Consider the following 26539-nt stretch of genomic DNA (forward strand, 5'->3'; position numbering starts at 1 on the left):
GTGGGACCCACAAATTATATAATATTAAAAGGTTTGTCAAGAACTGCTGCATCCATAATAATCTTCAGACACATGCAGTGTCTGCTGGTGAACACTAGATGGAAGCAAAACGTCGGTTTCCCAGTCTGTCCATGACAAACGACTTTAAACATGTAGTTTCACCTCCTCTCTCTCTCTCTCTCTCTCTCTCTCTCTCTCTCTCTCTCTCTCTCTCTCTCTCTCTCTCTCTCTCTCTCTCTCTCTCTCTCTAGAAGTGTATATTTGTATGTCTCTAAATGTTATGATGAATTAGGCTACTTACATTTCAGGAAATCTGTGTTCCAATGGCTCCAATGTAGTCATTTTTTACAATTTAGTCATTTAGCAGACACTCTTAATCCAGAGTGATTTAGTAGCAAGAAGAAAAAACATGGCGATACATCATGTACATTTCTGCAAACAAATAATTAGGCTATATATCTTCATGTGACAACAATGAAGAAACGACTTTGATACAATGTAAAGTAGTCAGTGTACAGCTTGGATATCAGTGTAGATTTTATTTCCCCCTCAAAATAACTAAAAACACAGCCATTAATTCCAGACTGCTGGCAACAAAAGTGAGTACACCCTTAAGTGAAAATGTCCAAATTGGGCCCAAGTGTCAATATTGGTAAAATGGATATAAAAAGGACATTAATAAAACAACCTAAAACCAAACAGGAGTAAAAGTTCACAGCAAGGCCTGGATACCATTTATTTATTTTACAGAAAAATGAACAGGAAGGGGATAAAAATCAACTTCTTTCATTAAGACCAGTGGGTGTTACAGTTTGTAATTTTTTTATCCATCTGTGTTCCATGAGTTTCCGCTGTCCACTGGTCCATCGGACTCCACATTCCAGACCTGAAATGATGAGGTTAGCGATAGGATGGGATTGAAAGTGTGTGTACAGAGTTGTGTGTATGTCTGCTCGTTGGATGTGATATAAGTGTTGTTTGAGGCGTGTTTCTAGTGTGTGTCCGGTTTCTCCTATGTAGTGTTTATTATGTGTGCAGGTGATGATGTAGACTATATTGGGTGTGGTCAGAGACAGGGGGTCCGTGATGGGGGAGGAAGTGTGACTATGGGGGTTGTTGATGAATTTGCGGGGTTTGAAATGGAGTGTATGTGGCTGTGGGGGCTTGGGAGGTAAAGTGGAAAATTTGGAATGCACAAGGAGTAAAATTTCAGAATGGTAGACCTGAGGCCTACCATACCAGGCCTCAGGCGTGGCACATCTATGCACGAAATGTCTATGTTCACAGGCTTCTGTGTGCGACCTAGAGGAGCAACTGAGCATGCACGGCACTACAAGTCTTACACCACATGTGTTTGAGAAACCCAGCCATTGTCAGAAAGTGAGACGGGTTACTGGAGGTAACTGTGTGCATGTGTGTGCCCGTGTCCGTGCCCGTGTCCGTGTGTGTGTGTGTGTGTGTGTGTGTGTGTGTGTGTGTGTGTGTGTGTGTAAGAGAGGGGTGCACAGCGTGTCACTCGGGGTGACAGCTCAGCCGTGTCGGGCCGTGATGGGATATGTGATGGACACTGCCGGATGACAACTGTCCTGGAATGAGTGTCCTTCACCTTCTCGCGTGCACGCGCGCACACACACACACACACACACACACCCCTCGGCTCCTCTCCATCCATCCTCCTCCTGTTAATTCTCTCTTCCTCGCTACCTCCTCCTCCTCCACCACCACATTCTAGTCTCCTCCTCTCTCTCCTCCTTATCACCTCCACCTCCTCCATATAACTACACCCTCTTGTCTCTCCTCTCCCTCCTTATCACCTCCACCTCCTCCATATAACTACACCCTCTTGTCTCTCTTATCCCTCCTTATCACCTCCTCCATATAACTACACCCTCTTGTCTCTCTTATCCCTCCTTATCACCTCCACCTCCTCCATAACTACACCCTCTTGTTTCTCCTCTCTCTCCTGCTTATCACCTCCACCTCCTCCATAACTACACCCTCTTGTTTCTCCTCTCTCTCCTGCTTATCACCTCCACCTCCTCCATAACTACACCCTCTTATCTCTCCTCTCCCTCCTTATCACCTCCACCTCCATAAATTCACCCTCTTATCTCTCCTCTCCCTCCTTATCACCTCCACCTCCTCCATATAACTACACCCTCTTGTCTCTCTTATCCCTCCTTATCACCTCCACCTCCATAACTACACCCTCTTATCTCTCCTCTCTCTCTTGCTTATCACCTCCACCTCCTCCATAACTACACCCTCTTGTTTCTCCTCTCTCTCCTGCTTATCACCTCCACCTCCTCCATAACTATACACCCTCTTGTTTCTCCTCTCTCTCCTTAGAACTTGTCTATACTGAACCACACACCTGCCCCCCCCCCCCCCCCCTGCTTGAGGACAGGCCATTTTTCAGGATTGTATCTCTCCCTCTGCCCCGAACTGAGCTCATGCTTCCTTCAATGCATGAGGAGTGCACCTTGAAGACCTTAACAGGAGCCCTTGTACAAGGTTTCTTTGACTATGCATGCACCTCTTGGTATACCACAGCACCTCAAAGGCCCTAAAAACAAGGCTCCAGACCTCCCAAAACAAACTGGTCAGGCTCCTACTTGGCCTCACCCCCCGAACCCACCTCACCCCTGCCCACTTTGACAGGCTGGAATGGCTTAGGGTCGACGACAGAGTACAGCATCTTGCAATGGGTCTGGTCCACAAGATTCGATACACCACAAAGATCACAAAGTCCACACCCACAACACCAGAGGGAGTGCAACAAACCATGTGCAACCCAGATTCGGCACAAACAAGGGACTAAATTATTTTCGCTCCTATGCCACCAAAATGTGGAACGCCCTACCAACAGTCATTAAGACAATCCCTTGACTCCTTCAAAACCGCCCTCAAAGGGCACCTATGGACGGCTGCAATTTGAAGCTGGCCCCCGTAACCCCCCCCCCACTGCCCCCCCCCCTTCCCCTCTTTTATTCATTATTATTATTATTTTTGTTTGTTTGTTTGTTTTTATTTAAAAAAAAATCTTTCCACCAAATAATGAATGAACAGAAATCAATGATTCATAAATATGAATCCCAGAAAAGACAAAAAAAATAAAACATAACAAAAACACACAGTAGGCATACTGCTTTAATCTTTTATTATTATTATTCTTTCCGGTTAGCTACCCTATAGGGGACATGGGGAGAACAGAACATGCAAACTCAACACAGAAAGGCCCTTTCGTTTCGCCTACTGTATATGTTATGGGCACTGATGATGCGGAGGAGGGAACATCGTCATCCCTGGCAGGAGTCTAACCCAGGACCTTAGCTGTGAGGCGACAATTATCGCTTTGATCATTACAGCTGTGACTATTATGGGCTATCATAGTGACAGCCAGCGTTTACAGGACTAATGGGTATACGCAATGCGGCCTCCTGGCGTGAGTGTGGACATTTAGTGACCCTTTCCGTCATCAAAGTCAAAACAAACACACCGAGGAAAGTCTCTCAGTCTCTCTCTCTTTTTTCTGGACCAATGCAAATGAGATAACACAAAGAGTAAAAAAGGATTACGAATTTTTGTAATCGTCTCATCTCGTCTTCGTGATCTTTGTGGGATGAGAGCTGAGTGAATGGTGACTGCACCGCCAACAAAACAAACGCTTTGTTTAATCTGATGGGAATATAACCGAATGCCTTTGTGTTTTCAAAGGAGTCGGCGAGAAACAACTAATAGGTGCGTGCGTGCGTGCGTGCGTGCGTGCGTGCGTGCGTGCGTGCGTGCGAGAGAGAGAGAGAGAGAGAGAGAGAGAGAGAGAGAGATCAAAGCAGCAGGCAGGCTTGTGAATCCATGCGTGGGAGGTGAGGCATCACCTACCCATCATGCATTGCGTCACCTCTGAGGGGATGTCAGGCCCTGTTTTCTATAGCAAGCGCCATAGAGAACAGACAAGCCAAGCACCATAGCAAAAAACTCCATATAGAAAACTGGCAATTAAGCCAAGCACCATAGAATGCAGGGAATTAAGCACCATATAGGCCTATACTGTAGACATTACAATCCTGCCAAGCCCTCTAGGGCAGTGATAGCCCTCCATATTTGTAATCTATAGCCTCACTCCAGGCTGTGTACTAACGCGCAAACGATGTGACCTCGACCTTGGATTATAATGTTTTATATTATGTTCAAAACATGGTACTTTATTCCTTTCTGAGCACAAAAAAACACTTATGGTGCGCTGTTTCTACCATGGGAGTGAGGTGGGGTTCAGCCACGGGGGGGAAACTTTAGCTCCATCAGATTTAGAGACCTACAGTATATAAATGTTGCGGTAGCTTGTAGATCTGCTATTTTCTTAGTGGTCAGCAGAGGAGGGTGTTTTAAGGTGAGCATTCTAGATCCCGGTTCACACATAGTAGCTCTTATTATCACGTCTCTTCATTGTGTAGCCGTGTCAGTGTCTTAAGGCAAGGCCAGTGTTTGTTTATCTTTGACGTTGTTGGGGAGAAATCAACCAACATTGATTTTTAATCCTAATCCCCCTTCCTTCCGCTCCGCTGCCTCTCTCGATCTCTCTCCCTCTGTCTCTCTGTCTCTCTCTCTCTCTCTGTCTCTCTCTCGTATTGATCACCATTCCCCCTGATGAGATCCGTCCACGGACGTGTATAGGTATATAGATAGAGGGCTGCTGAAGGACAAGACCTGCTGTTCATCAGCACATCTACACTGTGGGGGAAACCTTACAGCCAAGTATACATTCACTGTAGCACTTAAAGGGATTAGTTCACTCAAAACAGTACTTTTTTTCCCCCTATCAATATATATTTTAATATTGTAATACTTTTACAATTGAATTCACCACTGAAAGTACATTTTACTAAAGTATATTTCCTTTTAAAATGTGCAATACTTTCTACCTCTACTCCAGTACATCTCAGAGGCAAACCTAGCCGCAATTTGCAACTCTAGATTGTTTTTATAATGGGATGAATTTAGAGTTTGATGGGGGAAAGTAGACCCTTTAAGCAGTTACCATTACTTTTAAGAGTGTGCGGCCGAGCTGTGCCCAAGCAAGGTCACTCAGTGACAAGACGGATTTCTATATAGTGGCTGGTAAAAAGAGTGACACGTCAGAATTCTCCAGGACAGACTAACCCTCTGGCCTGCGCTTCACGAGGCCCCACCGATCTGCGGACTGATATGATCGAATCTGAATTTGTGATGTAACAGGTCGTATTTGCTTTCATATATGTTTTTGCTGTTCATATGTATATCACATGACCATTCGATTTGGGATAATTGTGGGCAATCAATAAATGCCAGATCTTGTGAATCCATGATTTTAAGTGTACAGCCTGTTTATTGGACTATTAGATAACCCTCTCACAGGATGGCGCATCAAGTTGCAATACCCTCCATTGACTCCCCACTCATCCAATTTGCGTTTGCGATCTGCTTGTATTAAACAACGTTTAAACTCACCAACATTGCAGCTGTAGGGCAAGCTTGAATTATCCTCTTTCAATCTGCCGAGCTTTTGTGTCATAAAAATCCACCGTAGACATGTTATGAGCTACTTTCTGTCAAGTAATTATGTGCAGGCGATTCTTTTTATAAGTGTTGGGGTTTGGAAGCACTCGTTTTTATTAAGGGGTCACGCTGCTGTCTCCTGCATTATGTGCAAATGCGAAACAAATGACACGCAGGGCCGTTCAGTGACTTACGACGACCGCTTCCAAACTCCAACACTTACAAAAAGAATCACCTGCACAGAATGTCTTTACTAAAACATGTCTACGGTGGATTTTTATGACACAAAAGCTCGGCAGATTGAAAGAGGATAATAATTCTCTCACGCACGTACGCACGCACGCAGGCATGCACGCATGCACGCACGCAAACACACACACACACACACACACACACACACACACACACACACACACACACACACACACACGTAAAGTCCAACATTTTCTGAACAAAGTGAGCTATTTCTCCTTCCATCCACCCCCAAACCTTTTAGTCAAGCTCTGTTTTCAAAAGCCCCGTCTATTAAGTGCACTCTCCGTTAATGCCACAAAACAGAGCCTTTAGTCAGTATAAATATCGTTGAAGACAGTCCGGCAGACGCAGGGAGTTCTGCCACAGTGTGGTTGACTCTCCCAACGTCAATACATGTAGAATGCAGGCCAGAGCCATGCTCGTCTCTTAATTGCCTCTGCAATTTACAATTAATCAGACGCTGCGATCAAGCGTGCAAAGTCCAAGATCAGACTAAATGGCATGATGAGACCCGGTCAACAAACAACGCAGGGTAAAATGACGGGTCGACTACGACGTAGGTATTGAGTAAATGGTAAATGGTACATTTATATACAGTAGCGCCTTTCCAAGGCGCTTTACATAGATTGTGCATTATATTCAGTCACTCACCCATTCACACATACCGATGGCGGCGAAAACCATGCAAGGCACCAACCAGCACATCAAAAGCAATTAGGGGTGTCTTGCTCAAGGACACTCCGACACTAGCCTGAGCTAACGTGTTAGGTTTCTGGTCTAGAGGGGCGGGTCGCGGCTCAGATTTGCGCACACCCTGATTGGATCTCATCGATCTGTCCGTCACCCCCGGCCCCTCCTCTCCCCCCTAGTGCAGCGCTACGTCACATAATTTGGAGCGATGCCCACCCGGAAGGGTTCACTCCCACTTTTAGACCAGAGCGGCCAATGCGTTCCTCCAGGCTTTACATTTTTGCACCAACAAAAATGAAAGCCTGGTACCGAGGCTACTCCGACACTAACTCTGGGGGAGCCCGGGTTCGAACTTGCAACCTTGCAGTTACCATCCAGCCACTGTACCCCTGAGCCACCACCACCATAGAATGCAAAGAAAACAAGTTAGTGTTTCAATGTAGCTACAGTAGGATACCAGGTAAACATCAAACCTATAACGTTGTGCGGGTGCAAACGTCCTAACAGTCAGACACGCAATAGTCTGACACCTTACCCAAACCCTAACCTAACCCTAAACGCATGCAGAAGCCACGTATGTGTTTAAAATTGCCATGTATATCGCAGTGTTGTTTTCGTCGACTAAAACTAAGACAAAACATGTTCGTCGACTGCCTTTTTTCACGGATGAAAACTAAATGAAAACTAAACTATGGTGACTGAAACTAAGACTAAATATACTGACAATTTCGTCGGCATCAAGGCCCGCCAAAACATGTTTTAGTTGATTAAATCACCTGTAGATTTAGTTGACTAAAATCTTATGACATTTAGTCGACTAAAACTAGACTAACACAGTTCACATTCCAGGTGACTAAGTGAAAACTAAGTGAAAACTATTCAAGAGACTAATGACTAAAACTACAATAGAAATTTGCTGCCAAAAACAACACTGGCATGTCAGCGCCTCGGGTGAGTCTTAACCGGCCACATATGTGTCTTAACCATCCACGTATGTGTCTTAACCATCCACGTATGTGTCTTAACCAGTAGTATGTGTCTGTCAGTAACAGCTTCATTACTGTCAGCTTCTTTACGGTACTTCACAATGATGTTTATATGGTTATAGTTACAGGATAACAGACACCGTATGACGCGTTGCACTGATGTCACATTGGCAGCACGCGCACACACAGTGGATAGAAACCGAATCTCTGACGCAGGTCAGTAAATGTCATATGTTTGACTGAGGTCAGGATATGAAGATACAATAAAGACATCTTGTTAAGTATATCATCAGATAAGGATTTATTTGGAAAAGGTCTGGGAAAGTGAGTTATCATGATGTTTCAAACGATAGGCCCAGAACAGACACGGCTTGAGCCTGCATGGCCCTGCAGTGGTTCCCAAACCTTCTATCTCAAGACCCAACATATAAATTAAGACATTTGCGTGTCCCAAGCTAGTGAACATAGCAGATATACAAGCTCCTAATGGACAGAATGAAGCGGCAAATCCATGCCAAGTCCTTTCGAAAGTTCACATAGAAGATTGTGTGTGTGTGCACATCTCTTGCCTGGATTTAGGCCAGCTAGGTGCTGGACACCAAGGCATCTGGACACCAAGGCATCTGGACACCAAGGCATCAAGGCCAGCTAGGTGCTGCACACCAAGGCATCTGGACACCAAGGCATCTGGACACCAAGGCATCTGGACACCAAGGCATCTGGACACCAAGGCATCAAGGCCAGCTAGGTGCTGCACACCAAGGCATCAAGGCCAGCTAGGTGCTGCACACCAAGGCATCTGGACACCAAGGCATCAAGGCCAGCTAGGTGCTGCACACCAAGGCATCTGGACACCAAGGCATCTGGACACCAAGGCAAACATCAAAAAGGAAACATTTGCACATAGAGAGTTCAGGTAGACATGCTTTTTTTAAATTATTATTATTATATATCTTTTAATACATTTAATTAATAAATAAACCAATGACAAGTACAAAACAGTCAAAACACTTTTAGTTTGTGAAAATAATAATTACTTTGGAACACAGTCATGGTTCTTGTTTTGCATTCCCTGAAAAGTAAGTAAAAGTTTTTATACATGCAAAGGTTTCTATATCAACCCTCCAGCAAGTGCTGCTATGCAGAGATATCTGACATAATTCACTATGTACAGTGTTCACTGGGACGACATATGGAATTGATCTGTTCACACATTATCTCAGCTTTATAATCTCATCATTATTTAGAGTGATTTATTTTTAAAGAAGAAAAAAAAACTTGTAGATCAGCTATTTTCATTACGACGGCATCAAGGCCCTCCAAAATACATTTTGTTCGACTAAATCAACGGTAGATTTAGTCGACTAAAGTCTTATGATATTTAGTCGACTAAAACTAGACTAACACTAAAACATTCCAGGTGACTAAATGTGACTAAAACTAAATGAAAACTATTCAAGAGACTCATGATTGAAACTAAAATCAAAATTTGCCTGACAATATACAGAAAACTTTTAAACTTTTAATGACATCCACCACTACAGTACGTATACATATTATGGAATTTGATGATGAAGTGATTTTTTGCAGTTTAGTGCCAACAATGCTAAATCCAAACACATGACAGACTTACAGTAAATGTCGGTGTGGCGTTTCTGGAAGTTGCAGTAATATATTGGATTGGTTTTCTTCTTGCTGATAGAAGACGTTTTGTTTTTTGCGCACGTGCTTGTAATCTGGGAACGCTGCCTGGGGCAATGTGTTGCAGCTTTTTTTCCTAATCGATTCTGTCTGTTTGTGGGTTTTTTTCGTTTGATTGTCAGCAAGATAACTTGATAACAGATGTGAGCGGATCCGTATGGATCGAACTGGGACGGAAGGATCAGTAGGTCGCTGACGTTAAATGCACCCTAAAAGGTCAAAAAGGTCAATATGTGATCCTATAGGCTGGAACTTTCATGACATTTGGTGGGAAAGAGTCAGCACTCCTTTCTCCCAGTCAAAGATATATGCAGATATATATTTACATTGAAATATGGAACTACGAGATCCTGCTCAGTGTGTGTGTTCGTCGACCAAAACTAAGACAAAACATGTTTGTCGACTACCTTTTTTCACTGACTAAGTGAAAACTATTCAAGAGACTATGACTAAAACTACAATCAAAATTTGCTGCCAAAAACAAGACTGGTGTGTGTGTGTGTGTGTGTGTGCGTGCGTGTAATTGTTAAATCTGTTAAAATCACGGTGGCATTCCCGTTGGGATTATGGGAAAACAATGGCAGAGATGGGAGGTCTGTTGACCGCACCCAACTCTCCCTCTTTGTTTGGTGAGATAATGTCAATATTTGCAAGTAGGGCCTACTCTTGTTACTGCAATTGGGAAAACGGTGCATTTTTACTATTACACGCACGCACGCAGAGAACATACGGACTGATGCTGCAGGGTTCCACACATCTGTTTCCCAACCGGGATGACGCATTTATTTGTTGTGTTTTCGCATCTCTCAGACATAGGGGGCTGTTCACACCTGAGACACAGCTGTCTCCTCTGTGTCTCCTGTGTCTTCTGTGTGTCGCACGGCTCGCAATGCATTTCCAATGGGAGTCACACATGGTTTGATGACACAACCTTGTTGCATGGCCGAGGAGACAGCTGTGTCTCAGGTGTGAACGGCCCCTTAGAGACCGAGATGCCGGATGTTTAGCTCTGATGCCGATCCCAATGTTGAAGTGCTGCGTTTTTTGTACCCACTTAATGCCAATTCAAAAATCACAGTCACAAGATAAGCGTTTTAGCCTGGGAAGCATAGCATTTTCGCCGGTTTATGTTCTGGTCGGGAGCGGACGGTAACTTATAATATACTACGTCATGTTGTAGTCACTGGTTTGTAGTCATCAGGCCGGAACAACCAAACCGGAATCAGTATTACCCCAAATTCCCCGTGATCAATTAAGGGCATCGTAACTTTAGGGCCTACTTAATAAAAGCATTGATGCAGCAGCGTGTGAATCCAACTAGTTTCTTCAAGTACTTCTTGTTCGTTTGGTGTATCAATTTTTTTGTCCAACTCGTAGCAAGTACCTAAACAGAATAAGATCATCACGTGGCCGATTTAGGAAGACAGACCATGCTTACCTCCGCGGTGGAAAGTATGGAGGAGATGCCAGGTGAGAACTATATAGCGTTTGCGCAAAGATGTGAAAAAAAAAAAAAAAAAACACTTTTCAAAACCAAAAGTTTGTTTTTGAACCTGCAGTCTGAGGACAGCGACACTCTGGTGGAACTCCAGAGGACACGGAGAAGACCGATGATGCTGCAGATCGAGATCCTTAATTCACAGCTCCACAGCACATCTGTTTGTTTGTCCCAAAGCAAACGACAGCAAGATGAGTTGATGACACATTGTTTGCTTTCTCTCTCTCTCTCTCTCTACTATAAAGTGTGTTGTGTGCTGCTCCGTCAGCACTGCAGGCTGTCTGTCCCTAATGGTGAGATAATGGCTGTTAGAAGAAGTCATTAACCCATTCTGAACGGGGAACCCCTTTTGTGGTGTTTTAAGCATTACACATTACACTTTAGCTATTGAAAAATAGCAGATCTACAAGCTCATAGCACGGCACGCGGCACGCCGCGCTACGAGCTTGTATAGGTCTGTTATTTTCTTTAAATCGTGAAAATGTGGCGCAAATATATTCTTTTAGAGCGAACGTTTTTAACTCAAATCTTTGATTCTGGGGGGGGGGGGTCCCTGAAAACAACATATTTTCAGATGGGGGTCAGCGGCCAATTAATGTACATATAATAACATAAAATATTTTGAAAACCACTGACACAGAAACATTTGTGTTTTTCAGAAAACTGTCAGGATTTAGAAGATATTTTGTAGAATCGTCCTCGGGCCTAAACAGGTTAATAGCTCACTAATACGTGTCAGATGCTACCTGTCCAGGAGTGGCAGCAGGGGACGGAGCGCCGGGACTCACATGACTGGCCAGCATAATGAGAGGGACATGGCCCGCCAGCCCGCACAGCTGCTGCTGCTGCATGGGCAAGAGCCGCTGCGCGCGCGTGTGTGTGCGTGTGTGTGTGTGTGCACGTGCGTGTGCACAAGGGGAGTAATGGTGGGGGGGGTGGGGGGGGGGGTGGGGGGAGTGGAAGGAACTTAAGACAAATGAATTCTTCATCGCACAGCGAGCAGTGTTGCTTTCTATTGTTTTCAGTTGTACGAGTTGTTGGTTACCGTTACTTATATTTCATGCACCCCAAGAAGCCGTAGACTTTGTTTGTTTTTGTCGCATTCCTGACTGAGACAATAATTTGATTGATCTTGGTAGTAGCCTACACTCCACTGATCTTCAAATGATGGGCTTAGCAATGGTGCAAAAACAATCTCCATGAATTCAACGCTTCATGGGGTATGTAAATGATAGAAAATAAGTACTTTTTAAATTCCTCTTCTCTTCTCTTCTCTTCTCAATAATGCAAGACACAAACACACACACAAAAGCTATTATACTAACGTCATCACTTGGTAGAGGTGCTGGGTTCAAAAGTAGCATCAGAAAAAGAGAAAAGGAACCCGCACACTCATCTGCTCCAAATGTTATACTTTATTGACAACGTTTCGAGCCAATTGGGCTCTTAGGTTTGACCAGATGAAGAGCCTTGGCTCGAAACGTCAATAAAGTATAACTTTTGGAGTGCAGCTCTCTCTTTTTCTGACACACACGCACGCATGCATGCCTGGCACCCTCCAAACTTGTCAGAGTTACCGTGGGAATGCCTGTGGCATTATGTCAGTCACTGAGGTAATGCATTTAATCCCGAAACAAATTTAGACTCTGTGTTGTGCGTCTCTCTCTCTCTCTCTGTGTGTGTGTGTGTGTGTGTGTGTGTGTGTGTGTGTGTGTATGTAAACTCCAATCTCACCACCATTAGACTACGGCCGACTTGGCAGCAAAGGCACCCCGCTGTCACTCCCACATGTGAGAGCGGTCAGGATTAGCTGGCTCTATGGACGCTCTAATCTGGAGACAAAAAAAACAAGCACACACACACACACACACACACACACACACACACACACACACACACACACACACACACACACACACACACCCCCCCCCGCACGCAGAGACGTCGAGACAGAAAGATTCAATTTGAGGAGAGCTCAGATATAACAGAGCGTCTTTTATGGGTTCACTCTTCTATACTAGTCTCACATTGATCCACTGGATGTATTCCTTAAACGGTGTCCCTTTCACACGCATCGATCTCCGGCTTTGAGACGTTAATTGCTTTTTTTTATGATCTTATTGTTTCGTATGAGAGTTCCATATATCGTTGTTCCATATTCAATCTTGTTTACGTTGTCTTTTTTGCATTAATTAATGCTTTAATTGGGAACCCCTTTTGGTGTTTTAAGCATTATGTTATACTTTAGCTATTGAAAAATATCAGATCTACAAGCTCATAGCACGGCACAGAGTGTCGAGCTATAAGTACATCTGCTATTTTTGAAAAAATCGTGAAAATGTGCTGCAAATCTTTGAATATACTGTATATTCTTTCAGAGCGAACATTTTTAACTCAAATCTTTGCTTTTGGGGGGCCCCTGGAACAACACATTTTCAGATAATAGGTAACATAATTCTGGGGGTCCTTGACATGGAAAAAGGTTGAGCAACACTGACATACAGTAGAAACATAGTTTTTTTTCCAGATTTAGAAGCCTGTTTCTTTTTTTTTTTAATTGGCCTCAGGTCTAAATGGGTTAAATGCCCATGTCAGTGACAACACAACATACTGATCTACAAGCTGAGAAGCTCCCCAAGAGCTACTATATTGTGTCTATAATGACATGCACAACTGTGGGTTTTTAATAGAATATTAAATAAATGAAAATAAAAAATTGACAGCCTCCACTGATCCTCACTTTAACATGATATATTTAGAAGCTTATGTTTAAAATTTTAAAGGATTATCAGTAATCTGTAACAGATTACATTCTCAGCCATAAATCGATATGTCACATTATAAGTCTAGAGGTTAGGGCCGCATAGCGCAGCGACCCCAGTGCGTTGCGTGCATGTGTCTGGGGTTTCCCCTGCTGTGACAAGAACAGAGAGACAGACGTCAAATTAAATTAAAGTATCAATCAGCTATATTCAAAATGACTGCTGTGACCTCTCCAGTACCCCAGCAGACTAATGTAGCATTACTGTAGCCTAGGCAGAAACATCTCATATACATATTCTAACTTTTATGCATTTCTTTTGTAAAGTTACGCCCCACTTGATCTGTTGATCGTACTACAGCATCACACAAAAGCATCAAAGGTACCAGATCCACAAGCTCTGAATTTGGCGCCTGCATGCGACACATTTTGAGCTTGTAGATCTACTACTTTAGCTGCTTCTGAATTCTGTAACACTTTGGGACATACTGTATGAGGCTTCCACCCGACAGAGACAATATGCTGGGGAAACTCATCACTATACGCCTCTATTTATTATTGGTGTGATGATGCAGCTTTATATGAACCATAACCAATCATTTCATTGCTTTTCGTTAGCTTTTGGACCAGCTGTGGTTTTCAAATTTTAGTCTCCAAAGACACCCATAACTGCCTACAGACCTGTAGGGGTCCATTGGAACCCGAACCCCCTCAAGGAACCCGGAGCGGCTCCTGCCGGTATACAGTAATAGTCACAGGGAAGAAACAAACATTGAGAAATGTTATTTCTCCCACAGTCAGGGAGGTACAGAACAGTCATCAAGAACAGATCTACAGCAGCACCTCAAACAGACCGCCAACTAAGAGCTGAACATTTACAATGACCTCAGGTGGAAATAAATGCACCACAATATAACATCTACACAGGGCGTGTTGTGAGCTTAATGTAGATATTGGCCGTTTTCGTCCAAGACATTTTTGTGTAGAAAAGAAAGTAGAAGGTGAACACTGAACAGAGAAGACGTACTTCACAAACATTAACTAACATCATGTGACACGCCAGATCACAGGCGCACCTGCAGCAGATTGTGTTTTTCTGCATATCCGCAGGGTGACGGAAAATCTGCTCCAGCGGAGTCTCAGGGGATCGTTGCTGTCCCTCCATGTCCCTGTTCAGGCTCCAAATCTGACCAAGCGGGTCACAACCCAACCCAGGGCACGGAAGGACACGACACAGGCAGTTGTTCTCAAGTAGGCTGTTTATTCCTCTTAAGCCTGCAGGGAAATGGTCAACAAACAAACTATCTCAGTCATCAACAGAGTGTCCTCAATGTGAATCCTATAGTCCTATAACATGAACTAAACAGTCACCATGTGATATTAAACATCCAACTATAACAGGCAGGAATGCGGCGTTTTGTGTGGCTCTGACTGGACCCAGCCTCTCACTGCAACCGAGAACACAAGCACATTAGCTTCCTTACAGCAGCTGTCCTTCATTTAATTGACACAATCTGCTGCAGGTGCACCTGTGAGCTGGAAAAGTCAGCCCTGTCACCCCACTCACAGACACCTTGATCCCGCCCCCTGCCACATACACATGGCAAAGACTAATAGGCCTATTAACACACATAGCTGATTACAATGAGATACAGCTGAGGAAGACAACATAGACCTATGGAAACTAGAACAAAACACATTGTAATTCAAGAGCTATACAGAGAACTACGGAGCCCCTAAGGGGACATTTCTAGGTAGATTATTTAAGAGATGGTGGTTTATGTTTTCTGGTATGGAAAAACATTTTAGATGTTGGCAGGAAAAAAACAAGGCTATAACATTTTTCTTTTAGGAGATGGAAATGTTTTGAAAGGGGAAAGATATTTTTTTTGGAGGGGATGACAATTTTCGAGGGGGTGACAAAAATAAATCAAGGCTGTGACTATTTTTTTTTAGGAGATGAAAATGTTTTTAAAGTGGAAAGACTTTTTCAAAGTCGTGCGCACGACTTTGAACTCGTGCGCACGACTTTGAAGTAAACAGAAGCACATGGCTACCTGTCAACAGAAGCACATGGCTACTTGACCCCCAGCGACCCCCAAATGGTAACTCTGTCATTCCTCTACCGTTTTGGACGGGGGTGGGCTCATTTGAATCGTGTCGCCCCCCTGGGGGCGTCTTTGGGGGTCTCAAGGTTCGGGGACCCCCAGGGACCCCCAAATGGTAACTCTGTCATTTCTCTACCGTTTTGGAAGGGGGTGGGCTCATTTGAATCGTGTCGCCCCCCGGGGGCGTCTCTGGGGGTCTCAAGGTTCGGGGACCCCCAGGGACCCCCAGGGACCCCCAAATGGTAACTCTGTCATTTCTCTACCGTTTTGGACGGGGGTGGGCTCATTTGAAATGTGTTACCCCCCTGGGGGTGTCTTTGGGGGTCTCAAGGTTCGGGGACCCCCAGGGACCCCCAAATGGTAACTCTGTCATTTCTCTACCGTTTTGGACGGGGGTGGGCTCATTTGAATCGTGTCGCCCCCCGGGGGCGTCTCTGGGGGTCTCAAGGTTCGGGGACCCCCAGGGACCCCCAGGGACCCCCAAATGGTAACTCTGTCATTTCTCTACCGTTTTGGACGGGGGTGGGCTCATTTGAAATGTGTCGCCCCCCTGGGGGCGTCTTTGGGGGTCTCAAGGTTCGGGGACCCCCAGGGACCCCCAAATGGTAACTCTGTCATTTCTCTACCGTTTTGGACGGGGGTGGGCTCATTTGAATCGTGTCGCCCCCCCCGGGGGCGTCTCTGGGGGTCTCAAGGTTCGGGGACCCCCAGGGACCCCCAGGGACCCCCAAATGGTAACTCTGTCATTTCTCTACCGTTTTGGACGGGGGTGGGCTCATTTGAAATGTGTCGCCCCCCTGGGGGCGTCATTGGGGGTCTCAAGGTTCGGGGACCCCCAGGGACCCCCAAATGGTAACTCTGTCATTTCTCTACCGTTTTGGACGGGGGTGGGCTCATTTGAAATGTGTCGCCCCCCTGGGGGCGTCATTGGGGGTCTCAAGGTTCGGGGACCCCCAGGGACCCCCAAATGGTAACTCTGTCATTTCTCTACCGTTTTGGACGGGGGTGGGCTCATTTGAATCGTGTCGCCCCCCAGGGGGCGTCTTTGGGGGTCTCAAGGTTCGGGGACCCCCAGGGACCCCCAAATGGTAACTCTGTCATTTCTCTACCGTTTTGGACGGGGGTGGGCTCATTTGAAATGTGTCGCCCCCCTGGGGGCGTCATTGGGGGTCTCAAGGTTCGGGGACCCCCAGGGACCCCCAAATGGTAACTCTGTCATTTCTCTACCGTTTTGGACGGGGGTGGGCTCATTTGAATCGTGTATCCCCCCTGGGGGATACAAGGTTCGGGGGCGTCTTTGGGGGTCCCTGGGGGTCCCCGAACCCTGAGACCACCGATTCAAATGAGCCCACCCCCGTCCAAAACGGTAGAGAAATGACAGAGTTACCATTTAGGGGTCCCTGGGGGTCCCCGAACCTTGAGACCCCCAAAGACGCCCCCAGGGGGGCGACACATTTCAAATGAGCCCACCCCCATCCAAAACGGTAGAGAAATGACAGAGTTACCATTTGGGGGTCCCTGGGGGTCCCCGAACCTTGAGACCCCCAAAGACGCCCCCTGGGGGGGCGACACGATTCAAATGAGCCCACCCCCGTCCAAAACGGTAGAGAAATGACAGAGTTACCATTTGGGGGTCCCTGGGGGTCCCCGAACCTTGAGACCCCCAAAGACGCCCCCTGGGGGGCGACACGATTCAAATGAGCCCACCCCCGTCCAAAACGGTAGAGAAATGACAGAGTTACCATTTAGGGGTCCCTGGGGGTCCCCGAACCTTGAGACCCCCAAAGACGCCCCCAGGGGGGCGACACATTTCAAATGAGCCCACCCCCATCCAAAACGGTAGAGAAATGACAGAGTTACCATTTGGGGGTCCCTGGGGGTCCCCGAACCTTGAGACCCCCAAAGACGCCCCCTGGGGGGCGACACGATTCAAATGAGCCCACCCCCGTCCAAAACGGTAGAGGAATGACAGAGTTACCATTTGGGGGTCGCTGGGGGTCAAGTAGCCATGTGCTTCTGTTGACAGGTAGCCATGTGCTTCTGTTTACTTCAAAGTCGTGCGCACAAGTTCAAAGTCGTGCGCACGACTTTGAAAAAGTCTTTCCACTTTAAAAACATTTTCATCTCCTAAAAAAAAATAGTCACAGCCTTGATTTATTTTTGTCACCCCCTCGAAAATTGTCATCCCCTCCAAAAAAAATATCTTTCCCCTTTCAAAACATTTCCATCTCCTAAAAGAAAAATGTTATAGCCTTGTTTTTTTCCTGCCAACATCTAAAATGTTTTTCCATACCAGAAAACATAAACCACCATCTCTTAAATAATCTACCTAGAAATGTCCCCTTAGGGGCTCCGTAGAGAACCTCTGCTCTAGTATGTATATGAGGACGTCTTCTGTGTGGGTCTGGTATTATTGTCTCAAGCGGCCTTGAGCTTGTGTGGGTGCGTGTGTTTGCGCACACACACTAAACTTCTTCTCTGTGTGTGCAAGTGTACCTGTCCTGTCCTGTGTGTGTGACAGTGTGACCTGTCCATGAGGAATGTTGTCTATTTATGGAGCTGCTGCTATACACGCTATGCTATGCCCAGTTTGCTCAGAGTGCACTGGACTATGAAAGGCAGCAGAACTCTGTGGACAGTCCACTCCTCACTGGACTCTCCATGCGTGTGCAACAACATGTCTGCTCCATGTTTTAAATATTTTAACTCTAGCGTCCCTATTCTGGGAGCTAGGGCACATGCATTCACCGGAAATAGCTGATCTACAAGCTCACAACATACCATGATGGTGACTGTACCCCTTTGCGATCCAGTTTGTGATCCAATTTGGCGGAGAGATCCTGTAGAAGGGGAAAACAGTACATGGCCGACACTGGTCAACTCGTTATTGTGAGGGAAGCGGTTCTACAATCAATTAATCAATTAACTTGTAAAACTCGTGAATGAAAAAAATGGCACCATAGTTTTGTTGGATACAAGTTAATTGATGTTGTTTAATTGTGCACACAAATCATTAAAACATCCATGTATCCTTCCTGCTGGAGGTTTTGTTTTTCTCCCAGAGTGAAACAGCTAGCTAGAGAGTCTGGCCTAACTATAATCTGGGTGAAGCTCCAGCAGAGAAATCTGCAGGGACATAACGTTATGTATTATCACTGTCACAGACAGTGGTAGCAAAGTGGACACTGTCTGTGGCACACGATACATAACTTTCCCTTTTGTTCTTAAAGTTATGCATCAATGTGTCACAGTGGTATAAGTTCCCCACCCTGCTGGAAATAGCACCGACACACACTCACTGCAGCAGTGCATGGTTTTCTCAAAGTCCTTGAGTTGAGCCGGGGGTCCCAGGCATGCAGGAGGAGGACAATCTCAGGCTTAAAGGATTGGTAGTTATAGTTAGGAACCAAACAGACGAAGTGTGGGTCCATTTGGTTCCGTTTGCAAACTCTCCGAGTTACGGGGGTGTGGGAACGGGCAAACACACGTCATCGATCTTGACCTCCAAAAGTATAGAGGCACATGCACTGCTGATTTGCGAACGTTAATTTCCAGGGGTTAGTCTGTCCGTCCATTACGTTTTCAGGGGTCTGTCCATCCGTCCATTATGTTTTCAGGTTCCGTTCGTCTGTTCGTCTGTCCGTTCTGTTCCATTCTGGCCGTCCCAACCTTGTGAAACGCGATATCTCACAATATGAGGGAATTTCATGACATTTGGCACAAAGGCCCACTTGGGCTCAAACCCAGTCCTGCCTGATCAGGGCCGCAGTTGCTCTCAAAACGTGGGTGTGAAGTCCTACCATTTCAAAGTACAGCTAGGACATTGTATGGGGTTTTGCCAAACAAAGCCTGTCTCACCAGATTGTCCGTTTTATTCTTTTTGATTCTTCTGCACACACAGCCTCTTACATTGCCCCAAGACTGGCGAAGTAAGTTGTCTCCTCTCTCTCTCTGAGGGATCCACCTCATTAGCGCCTACCATCAGCATCTCGCCTGCTGTGGGGGGTAGAAGTGTGTGTGCATGTGTGTGACTGTGTGTGCACGTGTATGTGCGTGCGTAACATACCTCTCATTAGGCAGTGAAAACATTGATTTTTTTTGCCAGGATCAAGATCATGTTTCCCTTCCTTTATAAATCAAAGGCTTCCACCAATCAACTTCCCCGCCTCATGTATGTGTGTGCGAGTATGTGTGCGTGTGTGTGTGTGCATGTGTGTGCGTGCGTGGGCGTATGATCCGAAGCATCAAAGATAGCAGATTTACAAGCTCAATTAAAACACGCCACTTTGCGATGCATTTTGAGCATGTAGATCCGGCGCTTTTGATGCTTTTGCATTTTTATTAATTACAATAAAAATAAATAAAAAAACACACAAAAGAAAAACAGAGATTTCTTCCCGTTTTACCATCATTTTGAAGAGCCAAAACCCGCGACCGGATGTTACTCTTGTTACTTACACTGTGTGTGGTGTCGGATCCATATCCGGTCTCCCGCTCAGCGATCACAAAGGGTGCGGCCGTGACCATTACCGCAGTTGACTATATATGGGTCGTCGAATAAACCTGTTTTGATCAGAAATGCCATCTTGGACAAGGAATTGGAGATGAAGGCGACCACATACTTCAAGATGGCGCACGCCAATGCTGTTGACAATATCACCTATACTGTAGCAACCCAGTGCTAATATAAGTAGCATAACCACTATAAAAGACCAATTGTCGTACATCTACGCCTACTTGAACCCCATTTAATAGTGAAAAAATTGTAAGAAACAAAAACAAGAAAGGGGATATGCTCACAACTACTGAGGACAAGTGAGGGCGTCCGTTTGTTTTTTGTGTGTGTTTTTGTGTGTGTGCGCGGCATTTTATTCCAATGCGACAAGGCAATCGTTACAATTTTATTCTCAATGTTTCTATTTTACAATTTACAGACTAAGATAGAAAAAGGCCATAAATAAATGAGACGTCTTCATGTTATCTAAATATTTACAATAAACTATAGACATTATGACATAAACACCAGACATTGTGAGCTAAAACATCTAATGTAATGTATAATAAACAAAAAAAAAATGAAAATATTTTTACAACAATAAAAAATAAACATATTATTTTTGTTAGCACATTCTTCCAATATGAAGGTAATTAAGAGCTGGGAATGATGCAATAATTCTCTCTCACACACACACACGCGCGCACGCACGCACGCACACACACACACACACACACACACACTCACACACACAAGTGACTTGGCGTTTTCGAGAAATATTCACAAACGGTAAACAACAGCTGGGAGATGAAATATCACTTGCATGCGATCAATGTGCGCACGCTCAATGTGCACGCAATGTGCTCGGGAGCAACACACACACACACACACACACACACACACACACACACACACCCACACACACCCACACACACACACACACACACACACACACACACACACACACACACACACACACTAAAATCCTCAGTATTCATATTATAGATTTGTAGTGTAACAGGTTGCATTCATACAAAACTCTGAGTGAAATACAATCCCTGCCTCTTTCCCTGTTTCCTATCATTACTCTGCTGAACAATATGTATGGGGCGACAGTTGCTCAGGGGTAGAGTTGCCCGTTGGGAATCGGAAGCTTCCAGGCTCCCCTTCTGAGATAGTGTCCTTGAGTGTCCTTGAGCAAGACTCTGAACCACCAATTGCTCCCGATGAGTAGGTTGGTACCTTGCATGGTTTCCTCCGCCATCGGTGTATGGATGTGTGCATGATAAAATGGTAAATAGTGCTTTATATAGTGCCTTTATCCAAGGCACTTTACATGTGCATTACATTCACCCATTCACACACACATTCATACACCGATTGCGGCGGAAGCCATGCAAGGTACCAACCAGCACATCGGGAGCAATTTGGGGTTCAGTGCCCAAGGACACTTCGACATGTAGACAGGAGGAGCCGAACCGCCGACCCATGGATCATTGGACAGCCTGCTCTACCTCCTGAGCCACAGTCGCCCATGGGTGAATGTAATGCACATCTATGTAAAGTGCCTTGGATAAAGGCGCTATATAAATTTGATTAAAGGGACACTTCCCTTGCAAAAAATATATATGTTAATGACATTTAGAATATTTAGAACACTTTCTTGGGGGTCTTTATGTGTGTAATATGTGGTTTTAGATATTTTAGCAGTGAGCCCAGTGTCTCTGATGTCATGGACACTGGGCTCACTTCCTTGGTGCACTGATCCTCCTTGTGGATAGGTGGAGGGCTGTCTTACTAAGACAACATGTAGTCCAGGAGGTAAGTGAGCCCAATGTCCATGACATCAGAGACACTGGGCTCACTGCTAAAATCTAAAATATCTAAAACGACATATTACACACATAAAGACCCCCAGGAAAGTGTTCTAAATATTCTAAACCTCAACATATATCTTTTTAGCAAAAAGGGTGAAGTTTAAAAGACCCCAAAATACGGATCACAGCATTAACACTGAGGATTTCCTAGTGGACAGAAAACAAACAGAAAGTGATGTGTTTCGTTCAAGTTGTGGACAGAAAATGCCCAGAAGCAGCGAAGCAGCTCTCGAAAAGAAGACACCAACAAGGACGGTTTGGAAGCCATGCTGCCTAGTTCGGCCCTGCGTCATCAACAGGCTTAAGAATAATTATTATACAAAAACACACATTAGCAAAATAATAGAAAATAAGTGCGTTGCTGCCACGGCAGAGAGAAAAACAAATACAAATGGATCAGTATAGTATCACGTCATAAACGTCAAAGGTTTGTTATAACATGTTATTGTGACATACAAACTAATGTATCTATATCTAAGTTATGACGATTTACTTTATCTTGTCATGATGTGAAACATTTCACGTGATATTACATAAAACAATTCAAGTTATAGTGGAATGGTTTGTGTTTAAACGCGTGTTCAACGTGATCTTGTACGTGAACTCGTTTTTGTCACATATTTTGTAGTAGTAAACAAACAAAACGTTTCCCGTTATTAAACTTGATACTGATCCGTTGTCGTTTTTCTCTCCCTGCCATGGCAGCAATACGTCCAATTCATATTTCGTAGCGTGACAGTGTCGCACATCAAAAAAAGGGCAGGCTTTACAAGCTCACACAAGTGACACAACGCGTTGCATCCGCGACGCGTTGTTGAGCTTGTTAGGTCTGCTAATTCCGACGCAGCGGCACCGGAGCGTAAATGAGGCTCTAAACCTTCCATAGAAAATAGAAAAAGACACGATGAACCTTCAGTCCCTTCAGGGCCTCCAGTATCACTGACGGGCCTCCAGTATCACTGACGGGCCTCCAGTATCACTGACGGGCCTCCAGTATCACTGACGGGCCTCCAGTATCACTGACAGGCCTCCAGTATCACTGACGCTGCCATCTCTGTCCTCCATCTGCTCCAGAAAGGCGCTTAATTCATCCCACCATACTCCACGGATGTGACAGAGGTTGTACGACGTACAGTATGTATGTCTCCCTTCTGCCTTTTTTTAAATCATCTTTTTCTTCCACTTCTTGAATTTTCTCTTTAAAAAGAAACAAACGAAAACAAAATAAAGGTCCCTCTAAAGTGCACTGATGAGGTAAACAGAATCCAGTACGTTTATATTCCATGTTCTCTCGCTCTTGGCCTCAGACCGGAACCATTCTCTCCTGTATGCGTTGCATGTGGGACATCATTTCCTGCTGCACGCTGGCGAGGATCAGCTCCTGGTGCGACGGTGTGATGATGCCGATTCTGTCCATCTCCCTACAGGCACAACCATGGAAATGGTTCAGTTTTTGTGAGACATATTTATAATTTTAATTTTTGTGTTTTTCACCAATTACAAGAAACACTATGTATTTTATATTGTGTCATGCTGTAAAAAACATAGCCAATCTACAAATCTACTGAAATACATTTAAACACATTTGATCCCGTTGACAGGTATACCTGTCAGGTAAATCAATTCATTTCGTGCAATGCCGCGGGGCACTCTTGACGAGTAGGCTCATCTTAAGGCGTTTGATATCGCTATAATATTGCCTCGATGTGTTCCCTTTTTGGAACCGCTCCGGATGCTATGCACCATTGTCAGGGCCCCTCCCGCACCGTTTTGTTTCAACATAGCTATTAGCTTCTGTTTTTGTCGCGTCCTTTGCAGGCTCTTTTCTCTGAAACTACGCCGCTGTCCGTGGTTTTGAACTATTCTCCGATGTTCGGAGGTCATTTCTGATTAACTGATGATCGCGATTGGAACATTGGCATTTTCTAGAGCAAGGATTAACCTTATTTTAGCTTGGTAGCATTAACGCTAATACTTTACTAACAGAGATCTGAAGTCTGACTTATGACACGATGATAAGATGACGCTATAATGCCTATACACCTCCATGACTCAGGGGGATAGCAGGAGAAACATCAGGACTTTGGTACTCTATAGGGAGAGTGGTTAACTATAAAACATAGTAAATCTATTAAATTGTGTCATGCTCTATAACGCAATATAGAGCGTAGCAGTTTGGATTTGGAGGCACAAAGAAATCCCTTCATTTTCTCCATAGAACAGCAGTTCCCAACAACCTTCGCTGGATCGGGTTCCACTTTAACTGAAAGAGCAGCGTGCGGGTGCCAAACAGGCTACCTCCATTCACATGCCGTCTATGGAGAAAATGAAAGAGCAGCGCGGGTGCCAAACAGGCCACTGCTACCTCCATTAATGCATTCAACACCATGGGCATGTCATCGCTTCAGCATTCTTTCTACAAATATCCAACCTGATTAAATATCATGTCCAAAATCAACATTCAATCAAATCAGATCAAGATGTTTTCTTTCCTCGCGACTCGAGTGCTACGCTGAACGGTTCCATGTAGGATCATACTTTACTATGGCATCGTCGAAGGAAAGTAACCGAATACATTTTCTCAAGTAGTAATCAATCAATCAAACAAACAAACAAACAAACAAACAAACAAACAAACATCTGAATTCAATAGAATGTATCCCTGAATCCAATGGTGATTGTGAGCGTGGTGGAAAAGTGTGACGGTGACTTGAATTACAAGCGAGAGAGAGAGAGAGAGAGAGAGAGAGAGAGAGAGAGAGAGAGAGAGAGAGAGAGAGAGAGACAGAGAGAGAGAGAGAGACAGACAGAGAGGCAGAGAGAGGGAGACAGAGAGATAGAGACAGAGAGAGAGAGACAGAGAGAAAGAGAGACAGAGAGAGATACAGAGAGAGAGAGAGCTCTAGACTCACTGGTGTGTGAGCGCCAGCAGGCTGTCCAGGTTGGTGTACCCGGCTGCTGCCAGCGTGTCTCGGTACCTCTCCATGCCCACGGCCTGCAGCCACTGGCACAGCGACCAGGCTGTGGGCACACACTCCTCCGACATCACCGACACACACACCTCCGTCCCCCCCATGGATGGCTCACACATGGCTGGCAACATGGCTCTGGTGAGGACAGGAGGAACAACCACAGCGTCAAGAAGAGACTATATGGCACACAGCGTAGCTTAATGTCCTCTCTGCATCTGGACATAATATATCGTCCGTCAGTTGGTCCAAAAAACAAAAGTGTTACTTTTCACGATTCAAATTCAAAAGCATCAAAAGTAGCAGATCTACATGCTTGAAAACGCAGCGTAAAGCGCCACGTTTTCAAGCTAGCAGACCTGTTACTTTTGATGCTTTTGTGTGATGCTGTAGTGTAGTGTGTCCAAGTTGTTAATTTACGAAAAAACACAAAAAGTTAAAATATGGACACGAGAGGTTTTTAATATGCAATATACTTGTACGTCCAAAACTAGAGATGCAATTAATTTACTTTTCAGGAAATGGAAGAAAGAAAAACCTGTGCTCTTGTAAATGGTTCTTGGTAGGAAGCAGCCACAGCAGGGGGCCTTGCGTATTTAAGTTGGTACAATTCAGACATCTACATACCCGTAGATTTGCTGATTCCAGGCAGGTATAAACAACCGTACTCACCCGTAAATTTACATGGCCTCTACATTTAGTATATCTGCCCGTAATCCTTGTTTTTTGCGCAGTGTTAGATTAGGTTAAATACGTAGATATAACACCCAAAGACAGATCATAACCACTTTCACTATCAAAAGGTTTTCAGAAATAGCGAGCTCATCATTTTACGGCATACTTTAGTATAGTGTGACACTCTTGTATGTACTGCATGATGAAGTAGGACATTAATTTGTGAAAAAATAAGATAACATAAAAAGTTGATTTATGGAGAGAGAAGCTAGGGTTTCTAAGCCCGGCATCAAAGATATACAGTGTTCTGTTCACACATGGGGGCAGAATTAATTAACTAATTGTAGCAGGATTTATTCGGCACTATTTCATTGACGGAGCCATCACTGGGGCATGCTCCCTGGCTATTTAAAATGCCTTTCTTAATTTGTAAACAAATTCTAACATCCTCGGCTCCATAAATCTGCCACTTTCTGCTGTGTCCCTCATCCCTCCACAGAATCTGTGCCCGGATGGCTTTGAGTATGTATTTATGCTCCTATGGTGCTTTAATCAACTCCAGAATGTCATGATAGACTATTATATAATTCATCTCTTTGGATGATTTCCATCACTTTGGGATGATTTGAAATAAATAAGCAATAGAATCCTGATTTAAGCAGTTGTTTGACCCCGTTCTAAACATTTTACTTAGTTTCCACTCCTAATTTTATCACCTGTAGCTCTGTAGAAATACCGTTTGTCGTCACTTTCGGAGGGGCTCGACCCATTTCGACATATTCAGGGATATTCCTGACATGGAACCTCTTCTCTGAGCTAACAGGTGAGGTTCCACACGGGCATAGGCGGCATAGGCCTGATCCAGCAAAGGTTGGAGAACCATCTGGTATATCTATGTAAAGAGCCTTGGATACAGGCGCTATGTAAATGCACCATTTATGTCCCAAACTGTTACTTTTCAGGATTCAAATTCTAAACTAGCAAAAGTA

At 44.7% G+C, this 26539-nt stretch overlaps 2 protein-coding genes across 2 annotated transcripts in view; one reads left to right on the plus strand and one right to left on the minus strand.

Annotated features, from left to right (window-relative positions):
- The window catches only part of LOC310870696 (uncharacterized protein), a gene marked incomplete at its 3' end in the record, with an annotated part of 139115 nt that extends 124111 nt beyond the window's left edge, over positions 1 to 15004 (plus strand). Inside the window, 6 exon segments of the mRNA XM_083781969.1 lie at positions 1288 to 1399; positions 8046 to 8382; positions 10545 to 10637; positions 11420 to 11518; positions 14537 to 14677; positions 14950 to 15004. Of these exon segments, the coding sequence (XP_083638095.1) occupies positions 1288 to 1399; positions 8046 to 8382; positions 10545 to 10637; positions 11420 to 11518; positions 14537 to 14677; positions 14950 to 15004 (837 nt within the window).
- A 7832-nt stretch (positions 15005 to 22836) lies between these two features.
- The window catches only part of LOC310870697 (ephrin type-A receptor 4-A-like), a 55580-nt gene continuing 51877 nt past the window's right edge, over positions 22837 to 26539 (minus strand). Inside the window, 2 exon segments of the mRNA XM_083781970.1 lie at positions 22837 to 23327; positions 24819 to 25013. Of these exon segments, the coding sequence (XP_083638096.1) occupies positions 23210 to 23327; positions 24819 to 25013 (313 nt within the window). The 3' untranslated portion in view covers positions 22837 to 23209.

This window comes from Protomyctophum parallelum (genome assembly GCF_964188405.1).
Source record: "Protomyctophum parallelum genome assembly, chromosome: 14".
Lineage (NCBI taxonomy): Eukaryota > Metazoa > Chordata > Actinopteri > Myctophiformes > Myctophidae > Protomyctophum > Protomyctophum parallelum.